General features: G+C 47.6%; 1 protein-coding gene across 2 annotated transcripts in view; it reads left to right on the top strand.

Moving 5' to 3' along the window:
- Positions 1–25724, top strand: part of CPXM2 (carboxypeptidase X, M14 family member 2) — a 123339-nt gene that overhangs the window by 12385 nt on the left and 85230 nt on the right. For both annotated transcript variants that reach the window (XM_089898312.1, XM_022568514.3), the window contains one exon: positions 16274–16383. In XM_089898312.1, coding sequence (XP_089754438.1) covers positions 16274–16383 — 110 coding nt within the window. The remainder of the gene's footprint in view (positions 1–16273; positions 16384–25724) is intronic.

Here is a 25724-nt window from a genome sequence, read left to right as displayed (position 1 = left end):
ATCTCGCAGCCGAACCCAGGGCCTCCAGTGTCAGAGGTCGAGTCTTCTACTTCCAAAGCATGTAATGCTAGGCCTGGCATTTTACAATCATGTAAAAATATTGGTCCTTTAATTACTTACCTTAGGATGGTCAAAGCCATTAGTTCTAGACTCATGGGCAAACTCTGACCCGCTAGCTAGAGCTATTACTATTATTATTAACTATTACAATTACCTTTATCGTTATCTCTCTTACTCTAAAGTATGGTATCTAGGATGACATTTGTGCTGCTATTAGTAATAGTGAACATGTATTACGCACTTACGCTCTCAGTAATTGCCAAGCACTGGGCCTCATACTTCACGGCTCCTGATGTCCCTCTGAGCATTGTGGATATTATCATTGTCATCGTCGTCATCATAGATGAGGAAAATGAGACTCAGTAATATGGATCATTTGCCTACCGTTATGCAGTTTGCAAGTTGTAAAACAGGGATTTGAACCCAAGATTTGCTGGTTTCTGCTCAGCAGCAGAGCTGCTTGAAATAAATAGAGCATTTCACAAATTTGGGTTTATAGAGGCAGGATCCGATTTCAGTTGCCGCGTGAGCCCATAAACCGTGTAACAGAGTTGATTGTCACAAAGGGAATTGTGTGCTCCCTTAGGCAGAGTGTAATGCTCTGGGGCTGTGTTTCTAACCAAGAACTTGCCATCAAAGAAATCATAGATATGACTAGCAGTGCATCCTAAAACAGAAACAGAAGTTCCACAACAGTGAACTTCTGCAATCACTTAGTAACTGAGAATTCTGTTCCACCGTAAAGTGGACAGGTGTGCACTGGACTCATTGCCCCTGGGAGGGCCCAGCATATCAGGACGGTGTGTGGAGGACCCAAGGGGTGCTAAGGCTGTGTTCCTGCCGGTTCACCCTGAGAGTGTGGGCCTTTGGGCTTTCAACTAAATGGGTGGTAGTGAGACTCCCACCTTGGGTGGGCCTCGGCCATGACTCTTTGTCCCCTTGCCCCAGCAGGCTGAGAAAACACCAGCTGTTTCTCAGGATCACAAGTCGCAGGGCTAAGGCGGCTTCTAGTCTGGCCTCACCTCTCTGGGTTCTGCTGCTGTCAGATCTGGGCCAGAGAGTTCTTTCTTGTCTTGTTAATTCTTAGATGCTTTCAAACATATTTTTAAAATAGTTTTTCCAGTTTTGTTAGTAGCTTTAGCACAAGGGCCGGTTTGAATTATCTTACTTCTCCATTACCAGAATTGGAAGTTGGTACAATTTTGAAAGGCATTTTCGCCGAGGTTTTTCAAGGCCCATTTCTCTACCCACGTGTGTATGCACGTACACTCTGAAGTCCGCACTTACCTCCTGATCTGCCTCACGAACATTCTCCTTCCCCTCCCTGGCCCGCTCAGGATTGTTCCCCCGCCCTCCACCTCAGAGCCCCGTCTGAACAGTTGGGACCCCTGGTCTCCAAGGCAGCCATTCTGGCTCTGATTCTTTGAGCGCCCTGGATGTGATTTTGGCCTGTGAGCCTTGTTCACATTGCTCTTCTATTAAAACAGAATTGAGGGCAACCCTGGGGTGGGGGGAAGAGAAGCTGTGTGGGCCCTGGTATGCAAATATGGGAGGGAGAGAGATGGTGAGGAGGGGAGGTCATGTGCCGGAGGCAGGCGGCGCAGCAGTTAGGAACACTGGTCTGGACCAGGAGGAGACACCTGCGGGTGGCGCTGGGCAGAACAGGGCCTCGGATGGACAGCTGGGCGGGCTCAGGACCCCGCATCCATCATTCTCTCAGCATCTCCTCTGATCGAGCTGGGGGCCTCGCTGGAGATGGGGCAGAGTGAAGGGGCGGGGAGAGTGGCTGTCACTTACACTGTGTCCAAGGCGACAGGTGGACCAGATGTCACCTGCTTCATTTTCAGGGCGGTGGGTAGTACAGATATTAACCACACTGAGTTATGGGAGTGACTGGCATCAAAGGGCTCGTGTTAGATGTGGATTTGAAAGCGCACCACCCAGATTGGGACTTGAACCCACTGTCTTTTAATTGAGATGACAGACCTGGTCTCCGGACTTAATGAAGCCCAGGTTCTTGATGTCTCATTGCAGAAAGAATTCAGTGAGAGACAAAGTGATAGGTAAGAAGTGGATTTAGAGAGATACACATTTCAGAGACAGAATGTGGTCTGTCTCAAAAGACGAGAAGGGCTTTGGGAGGAACACATTCCACAGACAGAGTGTGGGCCATCTCAGAAGGCGAGAGGCCCCAAAATAATGGGGTGGTTAGTTTTTATGGGCTGGGTAATTTCATAGGCTAATGAGTGGGAGGATTATTCCAACTATTTTGGGGAAGGGGCGGGGATTTCCAGGAATTGGGCCACCGCCCACTTTTTGGCCTTTTATGGTTGGCCTCGGGACTGTCATGGCACCGGTGGGTGTGTCGTTTAGCAGCTAATGTATTACAGTGAGCGTATGATGAGGCGCAAGGCCCACTGGAAGTTGAATCTTCGGCCATCTTGGACCTAGTTGGTTCTAACTAGTTTTTGTCGTGTCCCCAGTGGTTATGTCATTCTTTTTTTTTTTTTTTTTGCGGCACGCGGGCCTCTCACTGCTGTGGCCTCTCCCGCTGCGGAGCACAGGCTCCGGACGCGCAGGCTCAGCGGCCATGGCTCGCGGGCCCAGCCGCTCCGCGGCATGTGGGATCTTCCCGGACCGGGACACAAACCCGCGTGCCCTGCATCGGCAGGCGGACTCTCAGCCACTGTGCCACGAGGGAAGCCCCGGTGATGTCATTCTTTTAAAGGTTGTGCCCAGTCCCCTTCCCTCCTGTTTCAGACTCACCCTGAGAGAATCTTAGCTTTAAGGGAGAGATTATGTACATGGCTGTCACCATGACTAAGGATCAGTGTCAGCTGTGGCGAGTCTCCAAAATACATCTTGGATATTGTTCTATAATAGCATATGCAGTGGTTGAATTATTGGTGTAGTTCTTCCCTTCTCCCTATATGTACAGCCTTTGCCATATGACTTCTCAGTTGCCTTCACAAAGGTGAAAGCCCCTTGACTTTGGGCTGGTCCATGTGCCTAGGTGAGGCCAATAGGATAAGGTGAACTGACAAGGTGCCAGTTCTGTGCTGAGGGACTTTGTTTGTTTCCATTTGCTCCTTGCACCCTGTCATCTCCATGAGAAGAATGCATGCATCTAGGCCACTGGTCCAAGGAGCCTGGGAGATGAGTGAAGCAGATATGGGCCCAATCTGCAGCCTGGAGCCACCAGCTGAGCCCAGCTGATCTGTAGACAACTAAGGAATAAGTGCCACTGAGAGTCTGTGGTGTTTTGTTACACAGCAATAGCGGACAAATACGGTGAAGATGAAAACCCTTATTTTTTAAAACGTTGCATTGTGTTCTGTCGAATGGATGTTCTATAATTTATTTAACCTCTTAAGTGAAGGACATTTAGGTTGTTTCCAATGTTTTGCTGCTGTAAAGAGTATCGCAGTGAGCTTAGCGTATACCCTGTCACTTACCATGCACTGGTTGCAGAATAACTCCCTGCTTGCCATTCAGAGCCCACCATGATTTGACTTATCTCTGGCCTCTGCCTCCCTTTTTTTCCAACCAGACAGGATCTTGTTTCTCAGACATGCCCTGTGCTAAAAGCTCACTCACGTGTTTCCTCCGAAGGGAACTGGGCAAGCGTCTCAGTTGGTGATGCAGAGGTAGCTTTGGGGTCAGGCTCTACCCTCGCTGGCTGTGACACTCCGGGCAAGTTACTGTCTCTGTGACTCAGTTTCCTCCTCTGTAAAGAGGGGATAATATGTCTTTTATAGGGTTTTGTGGAGATGAAATAATGTGTGCAGAGTGGAGTGTACACAGTGAGCTGTCAGCAAACATTAGCTATGATTTTTATTTGCTGTCTTGGGACTTTCCATGCCTTAGTTACAGGAGTTGACAGATATTTCTAAAGGATCAGATCGTAAATATTACACGCCTTATGGGCCTACATGCAAAGTTGAGCGTATTATGTTGGTACTTAAATAACCATTAAAAAATGTAAAAACGGTTCTTATCTCATGGGCCGTACAGACACAGATGGTGGGCTGGGTTTGGCCCTCACTTGGGCTGTAGCTTGCTGGCTTCTGCCTTAGAACTTGATGGCTCTCTCGGAAGCCTGCCCTGGTCACCTGTCCTTTGCTTTCCTGTACCTCTTCCTCATGTTCCTGGTCCTCTCCTCTCTCACATCCAGTGATTCCTGTGCACGGCTTTTCTGACATGGGAGGCTATGTATGTTTATGAGCAGAGGCTCCCTGTGTGATTCACCTCAGGAAATGCCCAGCGTAGGTAGCAGCAGTACTTGACCAGAATAACAAACCTGTTTATCGTGCACCTGCGCTGTCGGCACTAGTGTTCTGGGGTAGAGATCGGGTGTTCCATGCATGTTGAAGTGGATTCTCCATGGCCCAGATCAGCAGAACTGGCCCTCCACAGGAAGCGCTCCTTGATCTGTAGGAAAGAAGCTTGCTTCCTGCCATCATGGAAATAGGGTGGTTTCCCAAAGCAGTACATGTTGGTGAATGGAGTGCCCGCAGCACTGTGCCTCGTGTTGGGCTGGGTGAGATTTGAGGCCTCTACCAGGTACGGTGCTTGGGGATTGACCTACCTTGTGTGTGTGTGTGTGTGTGTGTGTGTGTGTGTGTGTGTGAAACTTGAGAGTTTTCCTTTGTATCACAGACAGTTTGGCTTTTGGCTTTTCATCCAAGCCCTCGCTGTGAGCCTTGCCCCTTGTTGCAGGGCCAGATGGCTCTTGGAGGCTCAGCTTGGTCATCCCCCAGATGTCTGGCACAGCTGTGGAGGGCAGTAGAGTGAGTCCCAGTTTCCTGATTTGGGAGGAGACGGGGCCGACATGGTCTCAGCTGCCCTGGAAGATGCTGTGATAAAGGATCACATCTGTAATTCGGATTCCTTTGGAAGTGAGAGGGGAAGCGAGGGGTGGCAGTTAGACAGAATCACACCACCCTCTTGGACAAGCCTTGGTTGGGAAGCCTGAAAGATGTGGACACTGGAAAACCCAGGGCTCCTCCATCCTTGCTACTTCTTCCACTTTCAGCTCCATCTCAAACATGTCTAAAAAGTTCTTCTTCAATCTCTAAAATGAAACCTGTGTCCCTTGAGGTCTTTCTAGTCTCTTGCACTTTGGAGAGATTTATTTTTTCCTCCAGTGGTTTTGCCATGGCAGGGTCTTCACTGGGTCAGATCAGGGGCCCTGGGCTCACGCTGTCTGCAGTTGACGGCACACTGAGTGTGTTGATTGACACCGTGTGGGCAGCCCAGGGCCATGGGCTTCAGAGCCTCAGTCTGAAACCAGAGCCACAGTGGACTTGCCGGCCTAGAAATATCTCCCAGACAAGGGGTCAGGGAACAGAGCTCTGATGTGTCAGTAGCACTGGTTTGGTGGCACTAAAAGGTTCCATTCATTTCTATCACCCAGTTGACCCCAGCTGTGGTTCTCGGTGACCAAGATCACACTAGTCCATCATTGGAGGAGGGATTCTAGTGCTGAAGGTCCTGTGAATCCTCGTGACCGAGGCCAGCACATGTGCTCTTGTCGCTCTTGGAGTTCTGTTCTTGTGACACTGTCAGCCTTCATTCCATCTTCTCAAAACTTCTGTGTGAGACCGTCTTTATTCTACATTGCTGACTCTGGATGGATTTAGCAGAAAACCCAATTTACCGTGTCACGTGCTAAAACTTAAAAAAAAAAAATTTAACCCAGTTGAAGTGGAAGTTGTTTTAAAATTGATTTCTTTACTGCTTTATTAGACATTCTGAACTATGAAAATAGTGAATGCGCCTTGTAGAATATTTGGAAGATACAGAAAAACGCAAAGAAGAAAATGAAAGGAATCCACAGTCTTATCTTCCAGAGATAAACCATGGTCGACATTTTGGAGTGTGTCTCTCCAATCTTTCCTCTCTGTGTGTGTGTGTGTGTGTGTGTGTGTGTGTGCGTGTACAAGAACAACATCACAGGTATGTGTATAGATCACACACATGCTTTTTGCAAAATTGAACTAGTCTTAATTTGTAACCTTCTATTCTCATTTAATATGCTGTTACTTTCTCATCATAAAATATTCTTTTACAACATTACGTAACATTATTGTCCATTTTATGATGGTTTCCTAACTGTTATTGTGTTTTTTAATGTTCACGTTGTTTCCAGTTCTTCCCTGATGTGGGCAGTTCTGCTCTGCACCCTGGTGTCCGTGGCTTTGCTCACCTACTCCTTGGGCTTGTTTCCTTGGGGAGGAACTGCATAGATGTGATCCCTGTCTTCCAGAAAAGTTTATACCAACTTGTACTTTTATCAGCTTTTACCCACTTTCTATTAGGGTGTGTGTGTGTGTGTGTGTGTGTGTGTGTGTGTGTTGATTTATAAGAGCTCTTTATATATGAAGGACAGGGCCCCTCTATTGATACATTGCAATACCCTCTATTGATACATTGCAATACAGTGCAGTGAAGAACTCTGAAAGCAAACTGAGTGGAGATCAAAGCCCAGTCCTTGGCTCACTAGCTGTATGACCTTGGGCATGATGTTTAACCTCTTTTTTCCTCAATTTTCTCAAATATAAAAGGAGGCTAATACTTGGACGTGCCCATAGGATTAGGATAAATATTAAATAAGATGACTTGAACGAAGCACTCACAACAGTAAATGCTCAATAAGGGTTACTATTACCTTATTAGTTCCCATTGAATGAGCTTCCTATCAGTCATTCACTGGGGCACTGGCCATCTTTCTTCTGATAGAGGCTGAGTTGGAAGACGTGTCTTGGCATGAGAACCAGATGGGTGCGAATGAACCCCAAGAGGTGCAGGCATCCCCACTCCCAGCTGTAGGCGGCTCTAGACCAGGGCATCGCTCCCCCGAGAGGAGTGGAGCCCGTGCGGAAAAGTGGAACCATGCTCCCCGAGGGCATCCTGCTTCCAAGAGGGAGGAGGGGAGGGCAGAGCTGAACTATACACACCATTTATCCATGCCTGTGTACCAGTCAGACAGGTTACCCCAAGGGCAGAGTGAGTCAGGTGGCAGAGAGAGGTATGGAACTCCCCTCAGGAACATCCCTCCTCATGGAAGCCAGGAGCAAAGAAGTGTTCCCTTTAGCATATGCCTACAAGTTTAAAATTGTTTCATCTTCCTAGAGAATTGTGGGTTTTTTTTTCCTACTGTGTATTGACTTCCTTTATGCCTAATACTACTTTTTGACTTAAAAAATCTATTTTATGTGACATTAAAGAAGCTATATAGTGGGCCTCCCTGGTGGGGCAGTGGTTGAGAGTCCGCCCGCCGATGCAGGGGACACGGGTTCGTGCCCCGGTCCGGGAAGATCCCACATACCGCGGAGCGGCTGGGCCCGTGAGCCATGGCTGCTGAGCCTGCGCGTCCGGAGCCTGTGCTCCGCAACGGGAGAGGCCGCAACAGTGAGAGGCCCGCGTACCGCAAAAAAAAAAAAAAAAAAAAGTCATAAAGACATTTTATACTACTTTCTAATTCCTTTTTTCTCTTTCTCATTTAGGTTTTTATATATTAGAATAGATTTTGTTTGTTTGTGATAGGAGATTGAAGTTCAGTTTAATTTTTTTTCTTGTAAGAACCCAAATGGAATAATAATTGTTTCCCCACTATTTTGCAGTGCTGCCCTTATCTGCTGGATGTCGTGTCCATATATGCTTGGCTTTGTTTTCAGGCTCCCAGTTCTCTTCTTTATCATTACTTCATTTTTCTACCCGTACATAAAATATCTCACTCTCTTAATTATTATAGCTTTATGATAAATCTTGATATCTGATAGAGCAGAACTTTGTTCTTCTTCAAAAGTTTTGGTTATTATTGACCCACTGAAAGTGCGTGTGCGCACACACACATTTACACCATGTAGTCAAGTTCTTTGAAAACTCTCCTGGAATTTTGATTAGAGTTACGTTAATTCCATAACATCAATTAGGGGGGAATTTATATTGAGTTTTCTGATCCACGAACATGTATATCTCCGTATTTCTTACATCTTTCAAAATATATCTCAATACATGGGCCTTGCACATTTTTAAATAGATTTATTCTTAGATAACTGACACCCTGTGATGCTTTTGATTTCAGTTTTCTAGTTCTCTTTTGCTAGTGTACAGTTGATGTTTGAATGTTGATTTTATACGCAGCAACTTTGCTAAACTCTTATTAGTTATAAATTTATTCATATATTAACTTGGATTTGGCTACAGAATCAATGTACACTAAATAATGACAGTTTTCTTTTTCCTTTCCATGTTTCAAGGCTTTTATTTATTTTTCCCTACTGCATTGGCAAAGAGCTTAGTTCAAAAATAATAGATCTTTCCTTGTAGGTTTTAATTCTGTCTTTGGATTTTTAGTTTTCTTGATGTTTGGCTTATCTTAAATATTTTCTATCTTTTTTTTTCAGCATATCCTTTTCATGGCAAGTAGAGGCCATGTCTCTTGCACTATACTTAAGGTGAACAACATTTTCCTGGTTATTATATCAAATCACATTATTTCTTTTGGAGTCTTTTGGATGGTGTACCTCTTTTAATGTTTTGTTCTTTACTCATCTTTGAATGAGTCAGATTTTCTCCCCTGGGGACAGTCTAAGCCCTTCCTCAGATCTACAGGTGTTGACCAGTTCAGCATGCAAAACCCCCAGTACAGTTTGCACTTTCTAGCAGCCTTTTATCTTTTACACATCATTGCTCTTCTTAGGTGCGAACTCCTTCCCTCACTGCTGGTTCTTAGACACTGTGATCTGATGGATTCATGGGGAACTAAATCACCTTCATATGTGGTTATCAGTGTTCTTTTTGTCCCCACACTGTCAGACTGCCACACCTCCCCCTACCTCCTGTCCAGTTGTGTTTTAAGAACTTCTGATCCAAACAGTTGTAGAAACTTGGCTGGGGGGAGAGGTGAGCACCCAGCCACCTCAGAAAGCCCCATCTGGGCTTTAGAGATAAATGTCCAATGTTCTAGTTGCTGCAGACCCTGGATTTCAAAGTGGAGGCATGCAAGAGGGGTGAAAGGTTTTTCTGTCCTTCCTCTGGTCATCTCCATTTTTTTCCCCAACTGTCTCCATTGGACTCACATGTGATGAATGTTCTTCCACCTCTGGCATTAGGTTAAAGCACTGGTGGGAGTCTTTACTTATCTGCCTCTTCGTAGTTTTTTAGGATGAGTTTGGGAGAGGCTGCAAAATTTTAAGCTAGAGTTCCCCAAAGTCTATGATGCCTCCGTACAACTGGCGACTTTATGAATTATGGTAAATAACCCTGAACACATTATGAGAAGGTTGTCCCTTTTAAGATCCCTTAAAACAGCTTTTTCTTTTTTTATAAATTTATTTATTTATTTGTTTGTTTTTAGTTTTGGCTGTGTTGGGTTGTCATTGCTGTGTGCCAGCTCTCTCTAGTTGTTGTGAGCGGGGGTTACTCTTCGTTACGGTGCACGGGCTTCTCACTGCGGTGGCTTCGCTTGTTGTGGAGCGCAGGCTCTAGGCACGCAGGCTTCAGTAGTTGTGGCACGTGGGCTCAGTAGTTGTGGCTTGTGGGCTCTAGAGTGCAGGCTCAGTAGTTGTGGTGCACGGGCTTTAGAGTGCAGGCTCAGTAGTCGTGGCGCACGGGCTTAGTTGCTCCACGGCATGTGGGATCTTCCCAGACCAGGGCTTGAACCCGTGTCCCTTGCATTGGCAGGCAGATTCTTAACCACTGAGCCACCAGGGAAGCCCCAAAAGCTTTTTCTTTTGAAGTAATTATAGACCCACGGGAAATTGCAAACAAATGGGTCTTGTGCTCCCTTCAGCCTGCTTCCTCCAGTGCATTTTGGGTAACTGGTACGATAACAAAATCAGGCCATTGGCATTGGTACAGTCCACTGAGCATGTTTGGACCCCACCAGTTATGCATGTGCGCGTATGTGTGTGCATGTGTGGGTGTACGTGGTCCTATGCACGTGTAGTTTCATGGAAATAAACACCACAGATACAGGACAGTTCCATCACCATAAGGCTTCCTGGTGCTACCCCTTTATAGCCACACCCTCCCTTCCCCAGTCACTAACTTCTGGCAACCACTCATCTGTGTCCTGTTTCTATAATTTTGTTTTTTAAGAATGTTAGGTAAGTGGGATCATACAGCATACAATTTTTTGAGATTGGCTTTATTACCTCAGCATAATTCTCTTTCACTCTTTCTGAGTTGGATAAACAGACTTAGTCTGGTATTAATATGATGTAATAGTCAGGAAAAGCTAAGCCTGTTAAAAATTATTAGTATTGAAGTGTGCCATGCATACAGAAACGTCTAGAAATCATAAGGATATAACTTATTGGGTTGTCACCTACACTACTCCCATATAGTGTGAATGTGCCATTATAACTGTCGTTTTGATCAGAAACAGAACATGACCAGAACCTCTGAGGCCTTCCTCCAGCTCCTGCTCACAGATAACCACTGTCAGAGATGACTTTTGCCTGTTTTGAGCCTACGTTCATGGAATCAGACATTGTACTCTCTTTGTGGCTGATTTCTTTCACTCAATATTATGTGTATGAGATTCATCCATGTTGTGTAGAGCTATGGCTCACTTATTTTCATTAGTTTATAGTTTTCTATTGCATGACTATCCCCCAATTTATTCATTCTCATATTAGTGGACATTTGAATTGTTTTCAGTCTTTGGCTATTACATATAGTTCTGCTAGGATCATTCTTGCATGAATCTTTTGGCATATGTATGAATGTGTTTCTGTTGCGTGTATACCTAGAAGTAGAATTGCTGGGTCATAGGGCGTGAGGATCTGTAGTAAATACTGCTAGAGAGTTTTCCAAATTGGTTGTACCAGTTAACACTTGTGCCAGCAGTGTTGTTTCACTTCCTCACCAACATTTGATATTGTGTCTTTCTAGTTGTATTCGTATTCATGGGTATGTACTGGTATCTCGCTGTGGTCTTAATTTGCATTTTCCTGAAAGTTAATGACTAATGTTTACTCACCATTAAGATATCTTCTTTTGTGAATGCCTCTTCAGCTCTTTTGCTCACTGTTCTTCTTATTGATTTACAGGATGGTTTTTGTTTGTTAGTTTGCTTTTCTTAAAAATATTGTGGGGCTTCCCTGGTGGTGCAGTGGTTGAGAGTCCGCCTGCCGATGCAGGGGACACGGGTTCGTGCCCCGGTCCGGGAAGATCCCACATGCTGCGGAGCGGCTGGACCTGTGAGCCATGGCCGCTGAGCCTGCGCGTCCAGAGCCCACAGCAGTGAGAGGTCCACGTACTGCAAAAAAAAAAAAAAAATTGTGGATGTGAGTCCTTTGTTATTAATATGCATAGTAAATACCTTCTCACACTCTGGCTTACCTTTTCATTCTAGCACTTGTGTCTCTAGAGTAACAGATCTTCTTAAATTTAATATAGACTGTTCATCAATATTTTCCTTTAGTACTTTTGTTTCGCGTTTAAACTTTTTTTTAACCTACCCCAAGATCATGAATATATTTTTCTATGTTATCTTCTAGTAATAAGATTTCTTTTGACATTAACATATTTCCATTGAAATTACTTGACTTAAATAAAAATTAAGTAAGAGTAATCAATTAAGCAATAGTGCCTGGAAAAATTCATGGAGATGATAAGCAAGGGATTGAGGTTTGAGAAGCGCTGTTTTGAACCAATTATTCCTTTTTTGGCTTTATAAGCGATATGTAAAGAACAGACTTAATTTTTCCATGACGATGCAGACATAGTGATTATTAGTTATATTGGATTGTATTACAAATTCATTCATTCATTCACGCGGGAAACACCGATTTGGGCTTTGGGACTTCAATGATGAGAACTCATGGTTGCTGCCCTGGGACATTCACAGTGTGGTCTGTACTTTTCTTAGGTTGGGGTGGGTAGGATGAGAGGGGTGGGTGTTGAGGGACAAAGTCTCTGGAGGCTTTGCATGTGAGGCCACCACTGATCTGAGGTCGGAGCTTCTAGATTACACGAGGGTCTGGCAGGCTCCAGGCATGAGTGGCTTCCACCTGCGTGGGCTGATACCCAGCTCCCTGAGAGTTTCCTCTGCTTGACGCCCTGGGGCCTGGGAAAGAGAATCCCGAGTTTCTGTAGCATTACAGGTAAGGGACACCAGCCAACCAGGGACTCAGAAGATTCACTTGGGAGCCTTAGACTAGGGCCTGGGCCCCTCTGCAGTCCCATGGATCAGAGTCTCTGGGGAGGGGGTCTAGGCATTTTTTTTTTTTTTCTCTCCAGAAGAATCTGATGTTGGGTCAGGGTGAGAACTGCTGCCTGAAGGAGTCCAGAAGTGAGGGAGGAGCTTTCCAGGGGTGATTAGATAAGGCTGGGATTAGCTCCTTTGCAAGACCCCAAGGGAGGTGTGCCCTCTGGGAAGCCAGTGACTTCTGAGACGGGCAAAGAGCCACTGCAAACACTCTCCAGTGCACCAGGAAGGGCCCTCACACTCTCACTGATCCAAGGGAATGTCAAGTTCAGAAAGGCGTAGGAAAGAATGTTCTAAGACTTATTCGGTTTATAGGCGACCATGAAAGCAAAAGTTCAGGATGGCTGTGAGCTTGCCCCTGGCAGTGCTCTCGAGGTCTATGGAGAATCCTTTGCTCTGTTTCCAGCAGACTTCACAGCAGGCCAGAAGACCTTGGACTCTGAGCTCCCCTCTGCCAACTGGTGACCCCCGTCCCAGTCTCACTTCCTGTCTTCCCTGTGACCCCAAATGCCACCATGCAACTTGCATTTGTACCACACTGTTGAGTTTTCAAGTCCAAGGGAGGTGGCGTAAAGACTGTGCCTGGGATTTATTGTCACACTTGATTTTCAAATTCTAACTCAGATACTTAGGAGCTGCTTAACTCTGTGTAAGCCTCTTTGAGTCCTTGTTTACGTGTAAAATGGGGATGGTAATGCCCATCTCTCACGGTTCTTGTGAAGATTAAATGACAAAGTGTCTTCAGAGGGTCTGGCTCATGGTAGTTGCTTTCATTGCTCCCCAAACCTTTTAAAATGATTCTCTTGACTCTCATAACAGCCTCGCCTGCAGACAGATTTAGGGCATTGAGGGTATTCTAGTCTGACTGTGCTCCGTAACTTATAGGTCACAAAATGAAATGCCATGAGCACTCCTGATTTGTTACAGAGCTGGCATGCACATGTGGTAATTGATGGTGGTGAGAATAATAAATATATTGCCATAGTGCTACTGTCCATTTTGTAAAGTGGCTGCAATGCAGAGAATTTTAGCCAGGGACAGATTTAGTTAAACGTGTGTGTGCCTGTGTGCACTTGTCGAAGGGGAGGTGTGGAATGAGGCAGAGGGTCCCCAGAGCTCAGGCCTGGGAAGCAGTGCCCCGTTCAGCACAGGGTGTTCTCAGGAGCCACGCTGCCTGGAAGAGGAAAGTCGAGTCATCTTTGACGACTGTCACTCTTTCCCCCAGATTATGACACATCTCCCATCTCTAATTAATATTTTCCTGAAGTGTTCTTTTCACACATTTTTTTTCATGTTCTCCTCACCCACATGCTTCTCAGGATTAGAGTCTTTTTCCTCTTAGAAAAAGCAAAAATGTGATTTGATGATAAAGGGTTTTGTTTGTTTTTGGAGGAGGAACAGGGAGCTGCCTCGAGGGCTGTTCAGGGGCTGCCACTGGAACAACTTGGCCCAGGAGCTATGTCCTGGCTGAGTTACTGCCAGAGCTACTACCTCAGTGCAGCCTGGCTGGGGACTCAGAACACAGGGGAGGGGTGAAGAGCTGGGAATGAGCTTCCCATTGACTTCAAGCACTCTTTCAACCTAGTAATTATCTCCTCAATTGACATTATAATCTTGATTATAATACCAACATATCACGCTCCAGTAATGATGCCATCACTCTGCCTGGCCTTTTGACTTTCTGATTGTGGAGATTTAAATTAAGCTTTGAAACACTTGTGTCTCCTCCATTTATTTGATCCTCGAGTGCAGCACCCCTGTCTTCCTGAGTAATATTTTCTAAAGATGGAGAAAAGTCCTGCCTGTTGGGAGATGGTATCATGACTGACTGCTCTCTGGACAGGGGCCGGATGTATCTTTGAGAATGTAAAACCAAAGGAATTCTAGCTTCTTGCTTCAACTTAGCATTGCTTTTGGAGTTCTTTGGCAGGTAGAGCGCACTGGGCTCTCTTGGGGCGAGTCACTGCACAGAGCCCTCAGCTCTTACGTCCCATGTGGGGTGTGTGTGTGTGTGTGTGTCTGGTACATTAGTCCAGCAGTATTTTCAGCAAGAATCTGAGGTTATGATGGGAGTGGGGTACATTTTCTAAGCATTGACTGAAGATGTCCTTTTGACTGTTGACAGAGAGTGGGTTCTAGATTCTCATTCCTTCCCCTCAGCCCTTGGATGCAGGAGTTGCCAGTGAGAAGCCTCGTGTTACTGTGATTGTCTCTTATCTCCTGGAAGCCATGGACAAGGCAGGAATCGTGGCTGGGAGGGGGCCGCTCGTCTGCTTCCTATCCCCTCTGCCCTTCTGGAGTTCCCGTTTTGAAGATACGGAGGTTTCCTTGAGACGGCTGATTCATTCTGTGGGTTTTGTTAGGCTTACAGCCTTTGGGGCTCTGGTAGCAGCAGTCCCCCACTGTGTCAAAGTCCAGGCCGCAGCTGAGTGAAGTTCTGCAGGTGTCCCCTCAAGGACCAAGAGGTGGCCTCGAGAGCTGGCCTGGTTTCTTAATCACCCTGTGTCATTTTCTTTCCCATGTGGTATTGTTCTACATTGCGGGTGAGTCCAAGGAGGAGAGGCAGCTTTATTTTGGACATTGAGTAGACCTGCCAAAAATCTTGAGAATGATCACGAGGCCACCTGAAGGCTTCCGAATCCTGGGGCAGCATCAGGCCGGTGCCAGTGGAACTGTCACCTCCTCTCTTGTGCTCTTTACCATGCTGGGCACCAGTGCCTCTGCTTCCCTGTGCTAGTACAGGCAGCCTCCCGGCAGATGTGGGCAGGGGAGAGCGTGGCATCGTTTGAAAGCCCGGAGCTGAGAGTCTGGAGACCGGGATCTGAGGCGTGGCTCTGCCGCTGGCAGGGACGCCTCGGGCGGTTCACCTCAAGTCTCGGGGCCTCGGTTTCCTCTTCTGAGAACTCAAGGGGAGGACTTGATGGCGTCTCAGGTCGTGGCAGGTCTGAATTCCTCTGGCTGCAGCACCTGGACAGACTTCCTACCTGGTGCCCGCAGAGCATGCCCTGCGGGCACTGTTCCGCCACCTCCTCCAGCCTCCCAGGACCAGAAGGGCTTTTTCCCTGCAGGGGTTTGTTGTGGCTGGACAGACATGCTCACGTCCCCAGGGATCCCAGGGATCCCCAGGGGCACTTCCATCTCAGCAGTGACCCACAGGGCTTTTAAAATTGGCTTCTGTTACACTAGGGATTTTTCACAGAAGTATATTTTGTTCACTTCTCCTCCCGAGTGTTTGTTTTCTTTCTCCAGGGCCAGATTTGAAGAAGGTAGCATCACTTGGAGATTTCCAGCCCCACGGTAGGGTGGGTGGTGAGAGTAGCAGCCCAGGAGTCAGGAGGCCTGGGATCCGGCCCCAGGGCTGCCGTTAAAGCTCTTATCCGTAGGGACGATGGGCTGGATTGGGATGATGGCCAAGGGCCTGCCCAAGTGCCAGCATCTTATTCCAGGGGCAGCTTAGATAAAACTGCGTGGAGTAGCCATTCTCAAAATTACCAGTTTTGCCAGGAATGGAAGACAATAGGTTTGTTTGTTTGTTTGTCTGTGTTTTTCTGTTGCTCTGCTCATTAGTATTCACAATACAAAGGCAAGGGTTGCTGAAGCAAAATCAACAAGTTCTGATTGATTTGCAGAGCTCAGCCATGGAATCGTTCTGAAATTTCTAACCAATAACTCTCCCTGGCTGAGTCACACTGCGGAAGGATCCTTAATTGGAAACAGCCTCAGACAGTAGCATGGACAGCATCAGACAGAAGGAACATCAGGGCAAAAACACGCAGAAAGGAAATGCCGACAAGAAGGAAAACTGGCATAATGTCAACAGTTGAATCGACAGCGTTGGTCCGGAAACGCTGTGCATACCAGTGAGTGGGGCTGCAGTGCTGAGCGGGAGCTCAGGGGAAAGACGGAGAAGCACGTGGCCAGATTTAGGAAACCAGAAGTTCGTTTCTGTCAACATCTGTCCTTGTTTTTAATAAGCGTTGTCCTTTCCAGGTTGCCCGCCTCTTGGTCTGGAAACCTTAAAAATCACAGACTTCCAGCTCCACGCGTCCACTTCGAAGCGCTACGGCCTGGGGGCGCATCGGGGGAGACTCAACATCCAGGTACAGGCGCCGGCGCCGTGGGAAGGATTCTGACTGCAGGGCTAGTTGCTCTGGCCACAGACACAGCGATGGTTCACTGAGCTCGGGGCAGGCTCCGTGTCTGGCATTTAACACGAATTAGCTCTAATTCTCACGATGGGGAGGGCCTTGCTGCAGAATCCGCATTTTAGAGAATGAGCCCTGAGACTCAGGATACGTGTCTTCTCCAGAGACTAGTTAGTAAAAAGGATGCTGCTGCTTCCTGGGCCCAGATCAGGTCACCTCCATGTGATTGATCTGTGAGCAAAGGGCGGGAGAGAAGGCTGGACAGCTGCGGCCATGGGCCGGCAGTGACCTTTGTCCTCTCTTGCCTCCCTGCTGATGCTTCTCACCTCTGCCACACTTGCTTCTTCCAGGTTGTTCTGTGGCTCCTTCCGTTGTGTTCCGCCAGGTCAAACCCTTAGTGGTGCTCATCGTGTCTGGCCTCCCTCCCGGAGGCTCAAAGGCCTCCATAACCTTGGCCCTCGGTGCTGTCAAGGTCCTGCTCCTGGAAGGTGGGCTCCTCCAGGCTCCCTCCTTGCACCGTGCGCTTCCTGGCTGCAGGCCTTTTCCCAAGCAGGTCCCCGGCCTGCAACGTCCCCTCCCTCCACTTTGCCCAAGCAGTGTAAACCCTGGTTCAGCCGTGACATCGCGTCCTTGTGCTTCTCTCACAACTTGTCGTAAATGTAGCCACTTATGCAGCCCAGGTTCATCCTCTTACAGTTCTGGAGGATAGACGGCTCGTTGGGCTCCAGTCGAGGTGTCGGTAGGGCTGTGTTCTTTCTGGAGGTTCTCAGGGAGAATTGTTTCTTACCCTGTTCCAGCTTCTAGAGGCGCCCACATTCCTTGTTTTTCTAAGCCAGCGGTGGCAGGTTGAGACCTTCTCAGGCTGCCACCTCTCTGGTTCTCTCTTCTGCCTCCCTCTTCTGCTTTTAAGGACTCTTATGAGTACATTGAGCCCACCTGGATAGTCTGGGACCATCTCCCCATCCCAAGCAGCCTTAACTGCATCTGCAACCTTCATTCCCCTTTGTCACGTAACTTCGAGGGCTCGCGGGTTCTAGGATTAGCACGTGACGTCTTTGTTGGGGAGGGGGTTGTTTTTCTGCCAACGCATCTCGGGTGCCTTTTCCCTCCTGCTCTGGTTCCAGCTGATCTACCCCTTCTCAGGTTGGCGTTTGATCCCATGCCATCCTATGTGGTTCTCCAAGAGTGTGGTTCCCTAATATTTTAGTTTCTTTCCCCACCTGATCCATAACTGTGTGGTTTCCAAGCCCTTTGGCACATGTGCCGTCTCAGCAAGCCTCCGGGGAGGAAGGTAGTCCTTTCATGCACATGATGTGGAGTCGTCAAGGCTGCACTCAAGGCTCACAGCTTCTAAGCGGCAGAGCTGACAACTCATTCCCCCAGCTGTCACTGTAAACGTGCTACGGGCAGCTGCCGTGCTGAGAACTGGACAAGAGTGGATGAGACCCCTTCCCAGGGAGCCCCTGGGCCCAGCAGGGGGACATCTGAGCAGAGCTCCGACTCCAAGCATCTCTTCCCTCCTCTCGACCGCATCAAATAGACTTTCAAACCACTCAACCATAACCACTTTTCAGTTCAGAAGAATTCAGGTAGAACGTTTTCAGAACAAACTTTCATGAAATCTAAAGTTGGTTTAAAAATATTTGTTCTTCTTCCTTTTTAATAACAGCTGTTAAGAAACATTTGGACGTGTACAGCTGGACACTGTTTTACCAGAGGATGCACTCTCAAAGTGCAGACAGGAGTACCTGCTAATAATCCGAGTGCCTCTAGCATCTGTCATGGGCTGCAGTCCTCCAAGTAAATAAAGTCAGACCTGAGCAGGGCTACATCCAAATGTCTACAGGCCTGCTTCCTGCATTACTTAGTGGATCTGTCATCCGATGCCTTGGATTCTTTCTCTAGAAATGAAGTTATCCTTTATGAAAGAGGAAGTGTTCACATTTACCCACACTTCTGGTCAGAAATGGAGAGGCCCAGTTAGTCCTAAACATGTGGGGCGGGGGCAGAGGATGGGGATCATGTGCTTCCAGTTGGGAAACCCACGGGCAGAGTGGACACGCCGCATGCAGTCCAGTCAGGCAGACTGAGTTCAGACCTTGACCTTGACACATCTAGGTTTGGGGACTTTTGGAACAATTATCTCACGTCTCTGAGCCTTAGTTTCCTCATCAGAAACATGGGAGTCCCAAGCGCTCACAGGATTCCTTAAGCAGTGAAATTAGATGATTTGTAATTTTAAAACATTTACTGGAATTTCTCACTCCTCTGCTTAAAGTGTTCGGTAGCTTTAAGGACAGACACCCTTTGGTGGGTCCCACTTTCCAGAACTGGTGCCATGTGAAGCGTGATTCCACTGCCACAGGTGCCCCAAAATGCATCTTCCCACACATGCAGTTTGAATGCAGTTTAAACATCACTACGCCTTGTCTCACATCTGAGTATTTGGTAGGCTTGCCAAGCTAATGGAATTAGAAACCATATTTAAATGCATTTAGTGTAGGATGTGAGCGAGGTCAGTCCAGCCCTTTGCTGGTCAGGCTCTGCAGGCATGATTGTGGTCCACCCAGAACTCAGGCTCGGCCTACTCCCTGGTCCTCCTGCTAACGAGCTGAGAGGCTTTAGGCAAGATGCTCACCTTTGCTAACTTCTCGGAATGTGAGGATCAAAAGGAGGAAGAAAGAGAGTCATCCTCAGCAATTCTCAAATGCCACCTTCATGCCCATTAAAATCCATTCACTCACCTGACCATTGCAAAGTGCCCTTTATGTACCGGAACTGCACGGCCCTTACAGAGCCAAGAAGAAAAGCTCCTGTTTATTCCCCTTCCTCCAGATGCCTCAGTCTCCAGCAGAAGGAGCGCTGGAAGCAGCTCTGATAGTCACTGGTGCTGTGCTGAGTGCTTTACCTGCATTATTTCATTTATTCCTTGGCGTGAGACAAGGACTATTATTATTATTACTTCTGTCTTAGAGAAAACAGCTGCATGGATCGGTAGAGTAACTTTGTTAAGATTTCCCAGGAGAGGCAGGATGTGACTCCAAGCTGCTTTAAACCTGGAGCTGTTGCTCCAAACGACCCCATAAAACTGTCCCAACCAACAGCTAAAGTGTTCTAGGCATCTCCGGATGATTATTAAACCATGTGCAAGCCTCTTTTCTGACGTTTATCTCACATTGATTTACTCATGGGTCACCCTCCCCAGGTCGTGTGAATCTTGTTTTTCTGAGATTCCCACACTGTGTCAGCACTGTGTCTGCACATATGTATGTGCCTCATAGGTGCTCCTGGGGAGCTGTGCAATGCGAAGGGCACCGTGGCTGCCTTGAAGTGTCCCCAAAGTGGATGGGGTTGGTGCAGGCAGGTTGGACGTCTTGGTGTTGTGTTATTGCAAATTTGCTCATGTGTGATTGGCAAGTATGGGATGATGTCATTGTGGCACAGAAGTAGGGTTGGTTCATGTACCATTTTTGCCAGTACGTCAGTGTTTTGCGGGACCAGGCGGCAGCCCTGACCCCAGGGACCATCAACACAGCTGCGGGCAGAAGCCTCGGAAGAACTCGGTCCTGTCCATGGTGCTCGTCACTCTGCGGTGCTCTGGCTCAGGGTGGCCATGTACCCTGTCCTAGGACGCTTACCGCTCAGGTCCTTTGCCCATTTGCTCACAACCCAGCAGCTTCCATTCTTCCTTACACCCCTTTCCAACATACTGCTTTAACTGTGGTTTTTTAAGGTCAAATTCTATCATTATAGCTGTATTTAAAAAATTGTTTTAAATCAGGGCTTCCCTGGTGGTGCAGTGGTTGAGAGTCCGCCTGCCGATGCAGGGGACGCGGGTTCGTGCCCCGGTCTGGGAGGATCCCACATGCCGCAGAGCGGCTGGGCCCGTGAGCCATGGCCGCTGAGCCTGCGTGTCCGGAGCCTGTGCCCCGCAACGGGAGAGGCCACAGCAGTGAGAGGCCCACGTACCACAAAAAAAAAAAAAAAAAATTGTTTTAAATCAATTGAACGTGTCTCCTTACCAGTAGTGATGGTTTTTGGAATTGATTGTTGTTTTTGTTCTGATTACAGAGCTGCGTAGATTTTGAACCTTATTTTTCCTGTGAACTTGGATTTTATAAGTGCAAGATTTTGCAGACGATGAGCGTTTACTGAACTGCATTTGCCACGTTGTAGCAGAAACACCTGTCTCGGTGTTAGTCCATTGCGGGATGCTATAAAAGAATGCCTTAGACTGGGTGGCTTAGGAGCAACACAGATTTATTTCTCACAGTTCTGGTGGCTGGAAAGTCCAAGATCAAGGTGCCGGCCGATTCGGAGTCTGGTGAGGGAGGGCCTGCTTCCTGGTTCATAGACGACTGTCTTCTCCTTTGTCCTCACGTGGTGGAAGGGGTGAGGGAGCTCTGCGGGGTCTCTTTTATAAGAGCATTAATCTCATTCAAGAGGGCTCCACCATCGTAACCTAACCACCTCCCAAAGGCCCCACGTCCTAATACCATCACCTTGGAGATTAGGTTTCAACCTATGAATACCGAGGGGACACAAGTATTCGGTCTGTAGCATTCTTTTGTCCTCATTTTAAGCATAAGACTTTGAAAGACTAAAAGCACCTTATAACTCAACTTATAACTTCTCTTTTTTGCAAGTGGAGTTTTGCTTGTGTCAATTTAATAATATTGGCTTGGAGGAGAAGCCCTGGTTTACGTTTCATTGGTACACTGGCACAAGAGAGATCTTCAGGAATTCAAGGGAGAGATCCAGTTCAGCAGGGTAGCAAAGGTTGGTTCTCTCACCTAGGACGATTCTTCCAGTGTGCCCAGGATCCTTTTATACTAACTCACTTGTGAGGCTGTGATCGCATTTAGAAACGATCATTGGCTTCTTCTGCTCTGGGACCAATCACAGGCAGCTTGGAAATGAACATTCGAGGTCTCAGAGAGAAAGTTTCAGTAATGACCTCTAAAATCACACTTGGAGCGTTTGCCTTTGATTGGTTTTAGGAGGTACTCCTGTATTCAGGTGGGTCATTTACTGGCAGCTCCTCACCTCTCCTGTCCCAGCAGAATCCTCTAAGGACCCTGAGAGATTTTCCATGGCTCATAAACTCAGCAAGGTGGAGTCAGAGACAGCGCTACTCTCTGGGTGATTTATCCCACCACCGTTGTGATGGTGGACGCTCTCTTAGCTGCAAAGCTTGAGCAGCTTATAGCAGCACTCGCCATTTCAAAGGGCTGGGTTTCGATTTCATTCTTAAGACTCTAAAGTTATGGTAAGTATAAGCCTGACATGTGATCGGAAGAAATGAAATACTGAGAGCCTGGCCGGACCTCAGGATGTCACCGTGATTGCTGCCTATCATCGGGAATGTAAGAGAGTTGACATTCTGATCAGAGATTTTGTTTGTTTGTTTCTGTGGTACGCGGGCCTCTCACTGTTGTGGCCTCTCCCGTTGCGGGGCACAGGCTCCGGACGCGCAGGCTCAGTGGCCATGGCTCACGGGCCCAGCCGCTCCGCGGCATGTGGGATCTTCCCGGACCGGGGCACGAACCCGCGTCCCCTGCATCGGCAGGCGGACTCTCAACCACTGCGCCACCAGGGAAGCCCTCTGATCAGAGTTTTAAAGAAAGAGCTGGTGTTTTGAGGTTGCAAGAAAATACATGGGGCATTAACACATGCAGATGTCTTTGCAATGCCTGGTCACCATTATTTGACTCTCTGTGACCCACGACCTGTCTCACGTGTGTGACCCCTCTTTGATGAGGAAATGTCTGGTTATAATTGCATCTGTCTGAACCATTTCTCAGCACCACTGGGACGAAACAGAGCTCCTCTTGTAAGTCATTCCATTCAATAAATTCCACAGAGCACCCGGGTGCTGATATTAGAACCCACTGCCAATGACCTGATCATCTTTTTACCTGACATGAGGTGTAAGCCATGAAGATGACCAACGCCCGTGGCTTCAGATATACCCACAGGGAGTCGGTTATAGAGCATTGAACCAAGTTTTATCCTGATGTCGAAGTTCACGAGCATGGGCACATCCCACACATCTGTCCCCTTGTCCCCTTTGGCCCTGAGACACCTGGTGCCCCACGTTTATCTGGGCGGGAAGAGTATGGGGACCACCCAGGGCAGCACGGTTTTCTCAGGCGTCACCCCGCTCTCCCCCGCTCCTGCCTGTTGCTGGAATCATCTACACCCGAGGTCTTCTGACCCCAAAGCCTGTCTGTTCCTTCACACCATCCCATGTCTCTGCCTGTCAGCCTCCCATTTCTTTCTGGCTGTACAAACCCTTGCTGTGACTCGACAAGCCCTCACTGGGGGCTGTTTATGTGCCGGGCTCTGCAGAGGCAGAAATCATCACAGTGGGGATAGTTTCCAAATCAAGGAATGTTGTGCTCGTTTCCGATAAAGGGATTTCATTCCACATCTGGCTTCAAGAAACAGTCTGGGACACAGTGCTTGGATGCCAAGATGTTGGAATTTGAGGTATTAGGATCTCTATGGGAATAGCAGGACTGAGTATTTTAAATCATGACTTTCGGAAAGTTCAAAGTGAGAATTTGCCATAATGAGGTTGATGTACTGGCCTCATTCTTGGAAGCATCGTGAAGCGCGAGTGTGATAACTAGGAACAGAGCAGGGCAACGAGGACAGGGGAGCCCCGAGTAACAGAGACGCCTGACCTTTGGATCCCAGGCCATTCTGGAAGCACCGACTCCCTGGTGCAGAAGTGGACTCCGTTCTGCTTGCCATGTGGATTTTTCTTTACTATTTTACTAAATTTCATTAAGTTAATATTTCATTTCATCTTCAGCATACTCAGAGGGAAACTCTGGTTTAGAGAAAAGGAATTGAAGTCAGAGGCTGACTGACCTGCCCTAACCCGACAGCCAGTAAGTGCAGAGCTGAGGCTCAGATTGAACTTTTCCGGCCATAGGGTTTTCCGTGCTCCTTTTGGTGCATCTCAGGTGCCCACGAGAAGGTTCAGTGTGTTCACTAGCTTGTGGTTTCCCCCAGCACCCCACCTTCTGACTCATCTCCTTGACCACTGGCTTCTGCATCACCTAGTACCTTCCAGGCCCACATCCTGGCAAGACCCAGAGAAGTCTGAGGGGTGTCAGCAGTCACCCCCGTGGGACCTCGTGTCCATTCAGTTGGCACAACCCAACTGTGCCTTCTCAAATGGTGCCTCATGGGGATGGGCCCTCTGGGCTGTCTGCCCAGCCACACGCAGGCCAGCCAGACTGTCTCCTGGACGTGTACAGTTAAGAGTCAGGGGTGCAGGTCATTCTGAGCTAGGGCTCCAGCGGACACAGCACACACTGCACAAGCAGGGAAGACTTGTGCGGGGAGAGTATGAAAGACAGGAAGGGAGGAGGGAAAGAAAGATCAGAACAGATTCTTTCTTGTATTCATTCATTTCGTTAAAAACCCCACCTCCTGGGGACCTTATTGGTGCTAGGCAGACACTAAAAATCACAAGTCCTGGGGAGACGATGAGCAAAACCAGAAACAGTCCCTGATCTTTTAGCGAATGTTTCTGGAGGACCTCCTGTGTACTGGGCCCTGTGCTACATGCTTGGGATGCCTCAGTGACCAAAACAGACAGAGATCCTTGCCATCTGAGAGCTTACGGTCTAGAGGGAGGGAGGCACATAAAAGCAAGAAAAGTAATAAAAATTTTTATAGAATGTTAGAAGGTGATAAGTGTGACGGAGAGAAGAAAACCAAACCTGTAGCCGACAGTGGGGTCAGGAGGGCCGGCTGTGGGGAAGGGGCAGGTTATAGTTAAAAGTGATCAAGGTCTGGGCTTTTGGGAGGTAATATCTGTGCTTAAGGATCAGCAGGGGCTCAAGTAGCTGTGCGAGGAGCATCTGGGCAGTGGGAGTGGCCTGAGTGTCCTGCGCCGACAGCAGGCCAGGCATTACCAGTTACCAAGGAGCAGCAGAAGGCTGGTGTGGCAGGGGGTGATCTCAGCATCCCGGACAAGAGGTGGTGCTGGCTCCGGCCAAGACGGGAGTGTGGAGGTGGTGAGAAGTGGTTGGATGTTGGATATTTTGAAAGTAGGCTTTTCTGATGAAGTGGATGAAGTTTGGAAGAGGGTGTGAGAAAAAGAGGAGTCAAGGATGCCTCCTCCGATGTTTTTTTGGCCTTGGATAATGTAATGGGGAAATGAAATTATTTTTTTAAAAAATCTCACAGGTGAATGCCCAATTACAACCTGTAATGCATACGCAGAAGGAGAGGACCAGGTGCATTAGTTTCCTGGGGCCTCCATAGCAAAGTGTCACAAACTGGGCAGCTTAAAGCAACAGGAATTTATTCTCTCACAATTCAGAGGCTGGAAGTGTGAAATCAAAGTGCTTGTAGGTCTGCGCTCCCTCTGAGGCTGCGAGGAAAGGATCCTTCCTTGCCTCTTCCAGCTTCTGGCCCCCATGCGGCCCAGGATGTTCCTTGGCTTGTAGTGGCATCGCTCTAGTCTCTGGCTCTGTGGTCATGGGCGGTCTCCCTGTGTGCTCCTACATCATCTTTCCTCTCTGTATGTCTGTCTCTGTATCCAGATTTCCCCTTCTTATAAGGACACCAGTCATTGGGTTTAGGGCCCTTATCATTGCCTAACTAATTTCATCTGCAACAACCCTATTCCCAAATAAATTCACATTCTGAGGTTCCAGGGATTAGGGCTTGAACATATCTTTTTGGAGGACATAATCCAACCCATAACACCATGGTTTGCTATGCCCAACAAACCTGCCTCAATCTAGAAATCTGGAAGGCTTTCCTGGGGATGGGCTACAAGATGTGAAGCAGGATTAGAAGTTAAGAGTTTATCAGATGAAGAGTTGGCAGAGGGGATAGGAGAGAATTCCAGGTTGAACAGAACAGTGTGTGCAAAGGCCCTGTGGTGGAGAGAATATGATATATTTGAGGAACTAAAGCAAAGCCAGCATGCTGGAGCCCTGCTATGGTTATGGAGCAATATCATGGCCAATAAACATAGTAAAAAGTGCTCTTTATCATTAGTCATCAAGTAAATACAGATTAAAATCACAACGAGGTGTGATAGACACTAGGATGGCTTTTTAAAAAAGGACAATATCAGAGCAGAAGCAAGAAGAACTACAATCCTGCAGCCTGTGGAACAAAAACCACATTCACAGAAAGATAGACAAGGTGAAAAGGCAGAGGACTATGTACCAGATGAAGGAACAAGATAAAACCCCAGAAAAACAACTAAATGAAGTGGAGATAGGCAACCTTCCAGAAAAAGAATTCAGAATAATGATAGT

This window comes from Delphinapterus leucas, chromosome 16, assembly GCF_059928025.1.
Source record: "Delphinapterus leucas isolate spDelLeu-1000000601 "Yukka" chromosome 16, BTC_Dleu_Yukka2, whole genome shotgun sequence".
In the NCBI taxonomy this organism is placed as follows: Eukaryota; Metazoa; Chordata; class Mammalia; order Artiodactyla; family Monodontidae; genus Delphinapterus; species Delphinapterus leucas.
Note: the sequence above shows the minus strand (reverse complement) of the source record. Positions and strands in the feature narration are given on the sequence as shown.